Source organism: Dendrobium catenatum, unplaced genomic scaffold (assembly GCF_001605985.2).
Source record: "Dendrobium catenatum unplaced genomic scaffold, ASM160598v2 fragScaff_scaffold_1136, whole genome shotgun sequence".
In the NCBI taxonomy this organism is placed as follows: domain Eukaryota; kingdom Viridiplantae; phylum Streptophyta; class Magnoliopsida; order Asparagales; family Orchidaceae; genus Dendrobium; species Dendrobium catenatum.
This window is the reverse complement of record NW_021319598.1, coordinates 375,307-390,432: the sequence shown is the minus strand read 5'-3', so window position 1 is coordinate 390,432 and position 15,126 is coordinate 375,307. Positions and strand designations below refer to the sequence as shown.

General features: G+C 35.3%; 1 protein-coding gene across 2 annotated transcripts in view; it reads left to right on the top strand.

Annotated features, from left to right (window-relative positions):
• The window catches only part of LOC110112215, a 46,373-nt gene extending 32,779 nt beyond the window's left edge, over positions 1-13,594 (top strand). For both annotated transcript variants that reach the window (XM_020844358.2, XM_020844357.2), the window contains exons 7-9: positions 5,971-6,123; positions 13,092-13,172; positions 13,278-13,594. In XM_020844358.2, the coding sequence (XP_020700017.1) occupies positions 5,971-6,123; positions 13,092-13,172; positions 13,278-13,343 (300 nt within the window). In that variant the 3' untranslated portion in view covers positions 13,344-13,594. The remainder of the gene's footprint in view (positions 1-5,970; positions 6,124-13,091; positions 13,173-13,277) is intronic.
• Positions 13,595-15,126: the final 1,532 nt, after the last annotated feature.

The following is a 15,126-nucleotide window of genomic DNA, read 5'->3' as shown; positions in this document are numbered from 1 at the left end:
AGGTGAATGTTCAAAGAGAAAGGGATTCATAGGAAGAAGAATTATGTATTGTAAATCATGAATTTTGTTGCAAGCTATCATTAAATTGTGAATTGATATGTAATTTCTTGTGTAAGGGATTTCATGCCTTGCTCGTAAATTTCTTTGTTATTTTAGCTTTAGTTTATAGGTTTCTTGAATCCACAAATAAAAGCATTTGAATGACTAAATTGATTTTAAAAATAGGATGGAATGAGTAAATTAGGATAATAAAAGAGATTTATATAAATGAAATTAAGAAGGCTATTCTAAAATCACCCCACAAAATCTACTCCCTTAATTTAGGTTGCTAATCGCCTTCTAAGGACACAATCTATGTATTATTAACTATTTTAAGAGATGCCAATCAAAATTTGTTTACATTTTGCCAATTTTGAATTTGATTTTAAATTAATGCATTTTGTTAGAATTGTTGATAGATAGATAACTTCTATTTTTCTATAAACATGATGCCTTAGAATGTAATTATCAAGCTTAAAGCAATGTTTAAAATCGCACAAATAGGTATTGAGGCATTTTTTGTTTGTGAGGCGAGGCGTAAGCCTCAAGGCGTTTTGAGGCGTGAGCCTCAAAGTAAAAAATTGCGTTAAGTGCAAATAATTTTTAAAAGTATTTTTTAATATAATACACAAATAATGTGTTAAAAGATGACATATTATCTTTCTATTGAACTATGAAGTAACACAATGACATGAATATGAAATAAAAATTTGCACAAGTTGTAAAGTGACTAGTGATAAATTGTATGGAATATAATTGAAATACAAATATTACATATGCAAAAAATTATTAAATATAGAAATTGCATAAAAATATCATATAACATTAAATTCAACTCCAAATTCTTTCTTTCTCAGTTCCCTACTCATCTAAATTTAATTTCTAAAAAAAGTTGAAATAGTTGACAACAACTAGAAAATTATTTGTATTGTCATCATTGAGAGGATCTTTCTTTGAGTTGCCGTTATAATAAATTGGTCTCTTCTCTGTCTCATTATGTGTAATCCAATGCCTCCCAATATGCTTCTTCATTTATTTCAAGCATCTTCCTCTTTTATAAATGTTTTTCATCAATATTAAGATGAGGTTAATACTCCAAATTTTTTAGAGGTGGTAGTGTGCGGCTTTCAAGTGACCCTTGACGATGGCTATGACGGTGGTGGCTGTGGAAAATGCGACGGGCTAGAGGTTAAGGCAGTTGAGAGAAAGTTGTTGCGACTCGGGGGTGCACAAAGTGTGATTTGTTCGGGACTTTACTTTCGGATTTATGTAAGTTTTATATATATAGGGTGAGACGTAAGCCTCATGCCAGTGAGGCGAGGCGTGCCTTAAGGCGGGCCTCAACAAAGCTGAGGCGTAAGCCTCATAAAAGAAATCGAGGCGTAAACCTCGAGGCGTTTTTCATTGAAAATGCGCAAAGGCGGGCTTCAAGACGAGCCTCATATTGCACAATTTTAAACAATGGCTTAAAGCAATTGATTTTTTTTCCTAGTTGAATTCTCTTTCTCTATATTATTAGGCTATGGAGCTGATACCCATGCCTCGCTTTCTTTCTCCCCTACTATTCCTCCTCTAGCATGCCATCCTAGGTTTGGTTAAGCCCAAGACACACTATCCAAACGAGTTTCATTGCTCTTTTTATCTCTCCCCTCAGTTAGGATAGAGAAACCTCCAAGAAATCTCCCTTTCTCCATAAGAAGATTTATTACCTTATCCTAAATATTTTCTATCAGTTCCGTAAATCATATTTTTGAATTAGAGCATTGGTTGCAATACGTAGGATTTCATTATCGTTTGTTTGAGATTTAGGGAAAACATAGAGACTTATATGAGGATAAATGCCTATGTATTGGATGAGTTAATAATCAATGCCTGTGTTGAGAGTTTAAAAGTATTTGATATATTTATGTTTGACATCTCCAATTTATTGAAAAACTCATGGCTACCATTAAAGGTCTCCCAGAACCATGAATTGTAACTTTAGTGCATCCACTTAGTTAATGTTGACCATGTAGACGGGGAAAGGGTGTCATAAACAAGAGATGAAGAGAATCAACAAGCAATTCTTATTGATCTAAATGAAGGCATGTCCATTAAGGAGTTCATATATCATGGAAGAGTCTAAGAGGATATGGATATAACGCCAAAGTGAACCATAAGGTGAGTGCCACTGGAGGTCAGCCATGCACTTAAGAGGGTTAGGCATAATGATGGGATAACTTCAGTAGGATAAATGTAGGCAATTAGTTTTTATGACGTTGCATCAAAGGAGAAGAAAATAAGATTTCTTTTTTATTTATCCATTTATACAAGCACAATTCACATTTTAGTGTAGTATAATAATTTCATCTCCACTCAATGATTTAGGCTAGTATAATAATTTCATCTACACTCAATGATTAATCAAATGACTAAAAGCCAAATAGTCTCCCAGCTATTAATAAATGCTCAATTTAGTCACAAATTTTCATAATGCTCTAGTATAGTCCTTCTACTATTAAAAAATATCCTCATTTGATCGCATAGCAAAAAATAATAGTTAAAGTTAACCACAATTGTCACATATGATAGTATTTTGGGTATTATGGTATATGTGAGATTATATTTATTTATATATTTTTTGTTGTTTATTAAATACAAAAATTATAATGAAATTTAACCAACTAAATAACAAGAGTGAATAATTAATAAATGTTGTTAATTTTCATTATATTTTTTTGTTATTTTAATCAATGTTTAAAATTTCACAATTAGGTATTGAGACATTTTCTGTTCATGAGGCGAGGCGTAAGCTTCAAGACAAAACAATAAAGTGATAATAAATGTCAAAAGTGATTTTTTATATAATATCTAAATAATATGTTAAATGATGATATATTAACTTCCTATTGAATTATGAATTAATAAATTGACATACATATGAAATAAAAAATTGCACAAGATCTAAAGTGACAAGTAATAAATTGTATGAAATAGAATTAAAATCCAAATAATATAAAGACAAAACAATATTAAATATAGAAATTGCATAAAAGTATCATATAATATGAAATGTATCTCCAAATTTTTTTTTCTCAATTCTCTACTCATTTACATTTAATTTTTAATGAAACTTGAAATAGTTTGTAACAATTTAGGAATTATCTGCACTGTCATCACTGAAGTGGTCTTTATCTCAGTTGCATAATAAATTTTATGATTTATGTTAGTTTTAAAAAAAAAGTATACAAATAGGGTGAGGTGTATGCCTCACGCTAGCGAGACGAAGCGGGTCTCAACCAAGCTAAGGTGCAAGCCTCATAAAAAAGCTAGAGACGTAAGCCTCAAAGCATTTTTCACTAGAATTGCGCTGAGGCAGGCCTCAAGGTGAGCCTCTGATGGGGACATCAGATTTCGAAACGTGTACCATCGCCGACGGCGCAGATCGACGGCTACGATCCAGAGCCTCTACTTTTGAGTTTATAGCTTATGTCATGTATTTTTATTAGTTTTTCCGAGTTTGCCCCTGAGGGCATTGTTTGACTTATGTAGCCCCGAGGGCATTGTTGTCTTTTCTTTTCTTTCATTTGGAGCCTCCATATATGAGGCAATATGCATTGTAATTTGCTTAGTTTTTGATGAAATGAAATTTGAGCATTGTTCTCTTTGTGAGTTCCCCCCCTCCAAGATCTCTTAGTGAGTTCGCCGGAGAAGACTAGATCTCTTTCTGAGTTCTAGTTTTCATGCTTGTCAATCTCGTGGAATTTCAAATTGAATATAGCTGAGGTTAGTAATTTCATGATCGTTGGAATCCCATGATTTTTCCCTCTCTTCCTCCCCTTGCATTGGCCGCCGCCTAGCCTTGACCTGCTCAGGCCGCCGATCACCTTAGCTGCATCATCCCGCCGGCCAATCCCTCCCCAGGCTTTTGGCCGCCAATCCAAGACCAATCCGTGCAGTTTTTCCACCCCCACAACTCCCCAAACTCCACAGCTGAGTCCAGCCGAGAGTTCCAGCACACTGAAAGAATTTTCTCCTGCAGGCCCCTACCGCCGATCCTCCCTGCATTGCCCAGCCCGTGGAATTGCAAACCTTAACGCCTAATTAATTGCCTAATTAATTGCCATATTATGGCAGGCAATTAATCACATTTGATTGCGTTTGAAATTCAAATTCCTGTTTCTTCTCTTTCAAATTAATTTTGGGAAGTTACCTAACTTAAATTAAATCTGAAATAACAAATTTCAGAATTAATTGAGGATTAATTTCTTCAAACGTGGACCCCACCTCCAATTTCCAAATCCCCCCTGCTTGGCCGGTCATCCTTGCCCGTGAACTCCTCTTTCAATTATATTAATTGTTTCCTATTAAAACTCTAATCCCCCATTAACTATTGGCACCCTTTTGGAAACTATTTTGATTTTCAAATTAGTTTTCCCAAATCCCCCCACGCCTCCTCCCTAAGCGAAATTTCAGAAATCCTGAAACTGCCGTGACCTGAGGTGTGTCTTCCCTTACCCGAACTCCCCTTGGCTTTGGCTGGAGCTCTCCCATCCAAACCCTTCCTCCCACGACAGCAACCCGGCACCCTTTCATAACTTGGTGACCTCTTGTTTCCCCTCCCAGCATGCTCCATCGGCTCTCGGCTAGAACGCATGGAGGTACCCGAATGGAATTTCGGGTTTGAGTACGACCGCAACGGAAGAGTCGACATTCTCCGTTCACCCTTCTTTGACGTGGGATTCGACTTCGATGACACCCCTGAAGAGTACTTGGACCGGATCTTACCAACTCTCGTGGACTCCATAGACGATCATTTCTCCGTCTATACGTGGATCATCGAAAGCCGTCCACCCGCTCCTTCGAACCCGACTTCCAACCCGGCGACAAGTCCTCTCAAGGTCACCTGTCTACTAGTGGCGTCGCTAAGCCTGCTCACGGTTCTCTTCCGCTAACCTCCACCTCAAATTGAGTGACGGATCCTAAGGTGAAGGGTCTAAATTTTAAATTTGGGGCTTTGGTAATTTTAGCTATTTGCAATACTTGACGTTTTGATATTATTTTTAAAAGCTTTCAAATCTCGGACTGTGATTTCTTGTTGTTACTTAAGCATTCATATTTTAATTCTTGAACTTCAATTGATTACGCATAAAGTTTTAGTAACAAGCTTGATTCAATATATCATTTAATTTCAAGTGCAATTCTCATGTCATCTCATGATAGTTTCACATCAGCCTCATATTGTGCAATTTTAAACAATGATTTTAATATGACAATGGTTCATTGTTAACCCAAAACTAACCCATTACTTATAATGTTGGCCTAAATCTGATTAATATAAATGACCAGTGATTCAAACCAAACCCAAACACAAGTGGCTCAGACTTGATTTGCCTGACGCTAATATCATACCAGTTTTATTGGCTATTGGTGAACATTACTCTTCTAGATTTTCCCTATCGTGTGTTAGAGAGAGTGGGTGTGGAAGCTTTTGGGTTGCAAAATCAAAGGGAATGGGTATGGTGAGAATAAGTTGAATGAGTCTCCTACTTTTTTATGTTTAGATTATTATAGACCTTTGAAATTAGCTCCATGATGGACAACAACCTCATTGCAAATATTTGAAGCTAACTTTGTGAAACATTGTCCACCTTTTTTTCCCATTAAAGGCCATAGCGGAGTCAATCTCTTTGACTAAATGTTTTCTTGAATCCACTGATTAATGTTAAACCCTAATTTGGTTGCTTAGCTTTTCATGCTAGTCTGTTAACTTTGAGGTTTTGTGCTCCAGCCCATATATTCATGTTCCTAGTATTATATTGCATGTTTAGCATTAATGATTCTTGCCTGGAATTACTAGTGGTATAGGAGATTGTAACTTTGTTTTGTGTTTTAAGTGAATGACTTGCAAGAAGGACAATTTTGAACGATGAAATCTTCCTTCTTACGCAGCTTAGAAGAAGCATGGCTAAACATTCTCATTCAAAGCCAGTTGGGTTACCTGATTCTTTTTTTCTGGGCGGTTCTATATCAAGGTCCTCTTTACTTAAAGCATCCAATCAATTTAAGGGAATTATCTCAGCTGCACGAAAGAAGCATCATGAGGTTTGAATATTAAACTTTGGGCATGTTGTTAATCAATGACTAGTTTTTGTTGGTTCTTACTTTTTATTTTCTGAAATTTTTTTGTCATGGAATTGACTTATGAAAAAGATGCAATTGTTATAACCAACTACTATTATGTAGAGTTCATGTAGTTAGATCAATTTTCATGTGATATTTTTTCATTGAAAGAACTGTTGTGAATTGCTGCTGGTTTCTATTTAAATGATTATATATTACTGTTGGTGAACGGTCCATCCCAGAATTAGAACTGCGTTAATGGACTGCAAAGACTGTATACATAGCTTTACTTTGTGCTTAAAAAGCCAATGCTTCGTAAAACATGGTTGTTGTTATTAAGCTTGGCGCTTCAAAAGTTCAGTGGCAGTATAATATCCATTTCTAATAGTTGTCTGTGTATTTCTATCTGATATGTATCTATGTTGACTTACAATTGTTTGATTCTAGCTTACTACTAAAATTTCTACTCAAGTTGTTTTTCCGATTTTCTTTTATCCTCTTCCTTTTAATTATTAACTATTTTGGAGAAGGCTGGTAGAATCAGTTTACATGAAGTTCTACTGTCACCTTTGTCGTGGGTGGGTCGTTTCAATTTGATGATTTAGAGAGAATTGTTTGTGTTCTATTACTCTGACAGTTTCCCTTTATTAACTGTTCTTTATCCAGGACATTTAGGGTTTAGAGTTTAGGGTTTAGGATTTAGGGTTCTATTACTCTGACAGTTGCCCTTTAGTTATCAACAACTGCCTTTTCTAAATTGGTCTTTTTCCATGACATTCCTTGTATTTATCGACAACAAATTGTGCAGATATTGCCCTCTCATGATCAAAATGTGGTTGCATGTTCCTGCTTATGAGATGACCCAGTCGACCAAATGCAATGGATTGCACTATGAGATTCTTGAAGATTATAGTTACCATGCATTGATAGGTTGCACCAAAATTTATGAGCCTAAAATGGTTTACCTTGCAGTAATATAGCTTCTTTTAAGTGTGGAAGGATGTAATTTATTATACTTGACATCAACAAGTTAGTCGATGTGAAACATAGGAAATTTGTCTTGTGATGTAAGCAAGTCCCCCCCCCCTCCCTCTTCCTAGTTCCCCTGGGCTTTGGCTTTTCAGTTTCTGCTGCTGCTCCCTGGCTTTTTCGGTTCCCCTTGCTTTGGCTTTTCGGTTCCTACTACTGCTCCCTGGCTTTTCCGGTTCCCCTTGCTTTGGCTGTTCGGTACCTGTTGCTGCCCCTTGGCTTTCCTAATTCCTGGTTGTTCAGGTGGGCTTCTTCCGTGCCTTTAATACTGCCTTTTTCTTCCCCTTTTTGGCTGGTCGTTGGCCTTCTTTTCCCCTATTTTGGTTGGTTGTTTTGGGCAGCTGTTTGGTTGTCTTTTGTGCTTCTTTTTCTCTATTTATAGGGGCTGTTTGTGGCTGTTTGTGGCAGTTTTAAGAGAGTGAAATATAGTGATTTTTGGAAAACAAAACCAAGGGTTTTTAGCTTGCGAGCTAATCTTCTACCTCCCTTCTTCTTCTAATTCATCTCAGTCTTCTAATCTATTTCTTCTATCCATGGTTTACAACCCATTTTATCTTTCTTCTCAAACTACACAAATTTGTAAGGTGTCGTTGTGTCTTATTTAAGTTTGTTTTGTCATGTTTTTTTTATTATTGTTGTATTTGTTTAAGTTATTTGGAAAGGAAGTGATTATTTGCATACCTAGTAGTCTTTATATTTTTTGGTTGGATCAATTTGGTATTAGAGCCAGATTTTTGTAGTGGATCTTCCTTTCTTTGAGTCTTTAAAAAATGGAAAATCATGATGTAATAAAATCTATTGTTGATGAAAATCAACCAATTGATCTTGAAGTCCAAATTCCAACAAGCAGATGGGTCCCGCCGCAAGGAAGCTCTACCGGTCTAATCCAAAACGAACTCTTCTAAATTCAAGAAAAAATGTTTTTGTGTGCGGAAAAATATGAGAAGAGAAAGTATGCAGCTTTAATACAAGAGCTGGATTTGGCTCATTCGGCATATCATGGAAGTTTTGAAGTTATCTCATTAGGAGATGAGAATTCTGCTGCTGCTCCCTGGCTTTTTTGATTCCCCTTGCTTTGGATTTTTGGTTCTTGTTGCTGCTCCTTGGCTTTTCCGGTTCCCTTTGCTTTTGTTGTTCGGTACCTGTTGCTGCCTCTTGGCTTTCTCGATTCCTGGCTATTCAGGTGGGCTTCTTCCGTGCCTTTAATGCTGCCTTTTTCTTCCCCTTTTTGGCTGGTTGTTGGCCTCCATTTCCCATGTTTTGGTTGGTTGTTTTGGGCAGTTGCTTGGTTGTATTTTGGGCTTCTTTTTCTCTATTTATAAGGGCTGTTTGTGGCAGGTTTAAGAGAGTGAAATGTAGTGATTTTTGAAAAACAAAGCCTAAGAGTTTTTAGCTTGCGAGCTAATCTTCTACCTCTTTTCTTCTTCTAATTCATCTGAGTCTTCTAATCTATTTCTTCTATTCATGTTTTACACTTCTTTGTATATTTCTTCTCAAACTACAAAAATTTGTAAGATGTCGTTGTCTCTTATTAAGTTTGTTTTGTCATGTTTTTTTTTTTTTAATAATTTATTATTGTTGTGTTTGTTTAAGTTATTTGGAAAGGAAGCGAGTATTTGCATACCTAGTAGGCTTTATATTTTTTTGGTTGCATCATCTTGTGGGGCACGATTTGTTATGATCAACGCAATTCATGCACATTCTCCATTTGGTGTTGGCTTTTATCAAAAAAATATTAGTGGGCCAAGCATGGTGATAAATTTCTTTGATTAGTCAACTCCTTCATGTTTTTTGATCTTTGGCTAGATGGCCGTAAGGCCATTTTGGGCAAAGTAATTCATCTTTTGTGCCAATGGCTTGAATGCAGCCATGTAGAGAGAGGGAAATCATATATGTGTATGTTTTGAATAGTTGATAAAATCAATTAGAAAATTTGGATAGAAATCAGATGACGCCATTTCTTTGGTTGTTCATGTTTTATTAAGACTTGCATAGGATTTAATGCTAGGACTATGATAGTAGATGAATTTGTGCACGTTTCATTTGATGAGTTAAATATGAATCTATTAAGAATGATACTACTGATATTTATGGTGATAGGATTAGGAAGATTAATCTTAATGATGAAAGCGATGAGAAAAAAAAATTCAACATTGCAACCACTCACTACTACCTTTCCACTGTCACTTGTAAGCACACTATGTTTCTTGTATATGGCCTCTTGGTATCATTGAGAGTTTGCATTGTTGCTTGAGAATGAATCAATCAAGTCATGTTCATTAAACTTCAATAAGTCTTTCACTCATATATCAATTTCCATTTGGATGATTAGGATTGTTATTTGGTTTTGGTATTTCATTTGTTTATCAATTGCATTTCAATTGAAATGAAATTCTTTATTGATCATTTGAGTCCAACTCCTTGTTATCACATTGAGTTCGAATTTTTATGGATTTGGTTCAAATTCAAACTTAGTCCGTTTGTTTTCAATTTGAGTTCTTTATTTGGTTCAAATCAAGTCCTCTGTGAATGTTCAAATTGGTTCCCTGCTTTTGCTCAAATCCTTGTCTAAGCTTGAGTCCAAGTCTTGTTGTCCAAATCAAGTTCGAATCAAGTTTTGTTGTCCAAATCAAGTTCAAGTCCAAATCTTGTAAGTTCCCTGTTGTTCGTTTGCAAGTTCAAATCAAATCTTTTGTTTTATTTCAAATTCAAATTAAGTCCATTGGAGTTCATTTTCAATTTGCATTTGGTTAAAATTTGAGTCCAAGCATGGTCCCCTATATTTGCTCTGAATTTTGGTAGCCTCCCAGCGTCTCCCCCGTTTAAGGAAAAAATCAAAGGGCAACCTTCCCCTTCACGCTACATGAGCACTTCAAGTAGATGACGGGTGACACTGTGGCTGTGTATTCTTTAATCCCCACTACGCTACATGAGCACTTAGGGGTCTCTGACACCTGTTGAAAAAAACATAGTGATTTTCCCATATATGGGTACCTAATTTGTCCCCCTCATGCTACATGAGCGCTCCGGGGATTACCCATCTCGTCGCAAGCGTCGCACCGGTTTCCCTCTCATCGTGCTACGTGAGCATGTAGGGAGGCTTGCCGACTCGTCGTAAGCCTCGAGAATAGGATTTTTAGGTTAGAAAAGTTATACCTTTCAAAACGAAGTGGCGACGATGACAGTGTAAAAGCACACAAACATTTCTTTTTCTTTTTTTTACACACAAATATATATATATATATATATATATATATATATATAGTTATTATAAATATTAGCAATCATTAATAATTAAAATTAGAAATGGAATATAAACCTAATTATCTAAGAGATTGGGTATAGGAGTGTCGGGTTGGAGAACACGAGAAAGGATTCGGCTGATGAGGATTTCGGCTTGGTAGGGAAAAATGCTCTCTCTCTATGGATCAGAAGAATCGAGAGGTCGAGCAAGGGTTGGTCTTGTGCTTCGATTGGAGGTCGGATAGCTATGGGATGTTGTGAGACTAGGTGAATGAGGTCTGAGCAATTTCGATAGGGGAAGCATTCGGTTAGGGCAGATCTTGCATGGAGATTTTGGCTTGTGAGGTGGTCGACTTCAGGAGTGGAAGGCTGAGATCAGACACAAGTAAGGGTCGGAGCTTCAATTGGGAATAGGAAGTCTGCAGTGTATAGATTTACGGCTTGATGGATTCAATCAGGCAGCTCTACTCGGGTTCGATCAGAAAAAAGAGCTTGGTGAAGAGTGGAGGAAATCAAATCTGGCCTTGGAGTTTGAAGTGGTCGGGAGTCGGGATTGGGAAGAGTTCAGGGCTGCTCGTGGAGTCAGAAGCAGCGACGAGAATTCGATGTGGAAGGAGGCTTGTAGAGTTTTCGCGTGGAGGAAGAAGAGTTGTGAACGAGAGCTTAGCTCTCATTTTAACAATGCGAATGGGCAGGGATCGAGAAGAGCAAATCTCGGAACATCGTTGAATCAGCTCAATTTCGACAGGATTCTTGGATCCGACGTGTACCAGGTATGATTTTGAGTTTTTTTTTTTTTGGGTATAGCATGTAGGTCAACATAAGACAAACATCTATCCCAAGTCTACAAGATTCCCATGGACGAAGTAGCCTATAATTGTCGATAATAATCCTTCAGTTAGGTTAGATTGACTCCTATGGCTAAGTAGATTATAGATCTTGATAATCTATGATGATGGAACCATGAGATTTTGAATGGGTTCGTCATCATTTCCTCTGCTACTCGCTTTTAGTTCATGATGGCAAATTTCAAATCCTTTGTCTAGTTGCTACTATTATACATTGAGCACTTAGTACCTTCTAATGACTAGCCTTAATTGAAAGTTCTCTCACATTATCAGAATGGGTAATTAACTATAGGGGCATGCACCTATGAGAAACCTTAAATTAAATCATAAAGTCCTCACAAAATAAAAGAAAAATATTTGGGTTGTATTTTATCTTAAATCTAATATATCTTTTGAAATTTTGAGCTAAAAAATCAAAAACACTTTAGCAGAGATAATTCCATAGTGGACACTCAACTTTTGTAATCCCCACAACGAGAATCTGATAATTATTCTCAATTGTGTAATCATGCGTTCTTCAATTATATAGAAGGGCATATTCTTGTATCAGTAATTATATAGTGATTATTGCAACATGGCCTGCCTTCGTGATTTTTTCCTTTCTTGAGTTTTCCATGTAAAATATTCTAGGATCTCTTGTCATTTCTATATTTGTGTTAGATCTTTGTGCAACGTTAAGATATTAAACACTCCATCGACACAAATTTTTTAGTATGTAAAAGTTATAATGCTATTTAAATGTTTTAAAATCCTACGTTAACTTATGTTCAAGTCTTGGTGCCCTTTAAAATTAATAAAATACGCTATTTATAGAAATCAACGCTCGATTCTTGGTTATTAAGATGAGGCTACATATTAGTTAGTAATTTTTAATTTATTTTTTCAATAAGCGGCTTTTCTTGGTAAATTTAATGCAGTACTGGCTAACTTTCTTGCCATCCTATTGTGTATGAAAGTACTTGGCAGGACCAAATGATGGATTAATATGTGTCCTGAAGGAAAGTAATATAAAGTTCCGTTTTGCTTGAACTGAAGGGAAAGAAATGAAATTCAAATAATTTTGATAGAAAACATTTGTAGATATCAAGTAATATCAATTTTTGAAACAGCGAGAGTTCTCCACAAAATTAGGAAAATAGTAGATAATTTGTATTATTTGATGAAATGTAAACAGAAAATACCAATATACAATTGATTCTCTATTTGAGAGGAGGATTTATCTTTCCCAATTCTCTAGACGCTGCTAGAGCCCAAAATCTAAGAGAGATCTCAAATTTTAGCCAATTCAAGATGCCCTAACTTTAGGAAAATAAACTATTTAATGCATACAATCCAAAAAGAAATCTCAAAACAGTCCCTACTATCAAATTTCCCTCCTAAACTTCTTCTAAAACCTTCATATTCTTCTCTTTTGGACTATACGGTTTGATCAGGATATGTCGGAGGCGGAACTTCTCCACCTCTGTTGCCCGCAAGCCGGTCCAGTGGACAGTCTAACAAATTTATAAGTTGATTAAGAATTTACAGCCATTGATTGGAGTTTTGCAACCCCTTTTTAATTTCACCATTACTCCAAACACATGCTTTATCTTCTAGTTGTATTTTCTTCTTCGTAATCTATTTGTTTATTTTGTTAGCATGCAATTTTGTCAGAGTTTATGTTCAGTATTATTATTTGTCAGAAATATTTACATAACGTTTTTGTACAAAGTGTTGAAATGCTGTACTTAATATATATATATATATATATATATATATATATAATTTCAGCTATCAATTCTCTGCAAACTGCGTGCCACTTGACTAATTGTGGATTACTTTCTTTTCCAGCTTCAATGCACAGTAAAACGAGCTATGAAAATGAATGATTACACTGCACCTTTAGCTCATAGTGAGCTTGTTTTTTTCGTGGTATGTAGTTTCTAATTTCTAAATGCATTTGCCTTGAACTTTTTGTTCTTAATGCAATGCTGCTGGATATCAACGTGAAAAACCTTCTTGTATCGTGAATCTCAGGCTTCTACTATACTCATATTTCCCTTGATGATGGCTTGGCTCTTATGTTCATCAGTTGTTGACTAACCAGAACAATAAACAACTGAACAGGCTTCAGCTATTGCTTACAGCTTAAATAGGTAAAGTGTTAAAAGTCTTGTTTTCCTTCTTTTTGTGCTATGTAGCGTGATTGCCAAAGTATCATTGTTGTACGTGGCCTTAAAGAAGCAATCGTAATAATAGAAATTTTTTTCTGAATAAAATGATGACGTTAAGCTCCTTGTATATATATGATTTTTCAATGTTAAGTGTTAAAGCTCTTTGTCTGTTTGTATATCTATCAGAAGCTTTACTAGAGGAATTATACTTACGCGCTACGTTTTACACATTTTGAAGGAAATTTTTCGTAGATCTTAGTTATAATATTTCAATCTTGAGAAAAATAAGCTTCTGTCTTTGCGCTCATGGATGAGCAAAGCATCTCTCTCTGTAGATGTTCGTGTGTTAAGAGCGTTTCTCACATCCTCAAATTGAACATAAATACATTGTTGTGACATTAGAGAAGTGTGATGCACGGAAATATGGTTAGCCAATATATTTTTTTAATGTTAAACTTGGTTTGAGTTTTACTTCATGTAGATCCCCGATTTACAAAACCCTTCGCTTTGATCCTCGTCACATTTTGACATGTATATCATGTTGGGAAAAACATGCTTCTGAGAGCAATGAAGTGTGTGAAAATGAGAAGACTAATCTAAATATTTTTTTCTCACCTTATCTTATTTATTAGCATGCCCTTTTTTTTTTTTTTTGACTCTTTGTTCTCTTTCTAAACTTAAGCATGATGTCTTCTCTATGATAAAAACAGTTTTGTAAGCCATCTTCCTCTTTGATAATAATTGATTTCTTCTTTTGAAGGTCTCTGATTTTTATTTATGACATGTAACTCTTTAGTGCTTGTTGTTGATCACCCAATAGAAAAAATCCTCTTTCATAGGTAACATCCAAGATAATTATTGACCTTTTGAGTACTTCATGAGTTACCCTTGTAACCTTTATTTCTACTTCTGGTTGAATGAATGAGAAGAATTTGTGACGTCCTTAAACACCATGCATCTATTTTCTTATATAATATTTAGGGTTTATCAATAAACTAATATAATAAACTAACATCAATGATCTTCAAATTTTATAGACTTTTTTGGAACACTTACAGTTGTCAATATTCCAACCCAATTTTTTAGTAGTGTTGATAACAAGTTCAATACACAGACTTCATCACTGCAGTCAATATCAATTAGGATCTTTTTCTTTGTAATCCAATTGAACTCATTGATATGTGTGCCATTGTGGAAGTGCTTCCAAAAATCCTTATCGTTAGATAGGCCTTGTTCACCTTGAAGGCTTCTCGTACATGTCAAATTGAGCTTTCTTTACACCTATTAGGGTCCAATTGTGCAGTATTTTTAAGGTAACATTCATCTAATTATTAGGTGATAAATGTATAATTCCCAATGCCTCTTTATCCATGAGATTTGTCTTCTTGGCTAATAATCATATGCTTGGACTCAAAATGATGCAATGTAACTTTTTCTTTCATATGATCAACTGATTAAGGCTTCGTTTGGGACGGCTTTTCTACTGTTTAAAGTAGCTTTTTTGTACAAAATTTTAAAATTTTTATTAGAAAAAAGCTTTAAGAAGCAGTAAGAAAGCCGTCCCAAACAAAGCCTAAAACTTTATAGTAAAAGTGATTAAATTAAGTCTTTGTTTGAGATGACTTTATTACTATTTTGTAAAGCAGTTTTTTAGTATAAAAATTTTAATTTTAGTGTTAGAAAAGTTTTTTTAAGAAGTAAGAAAATAATAT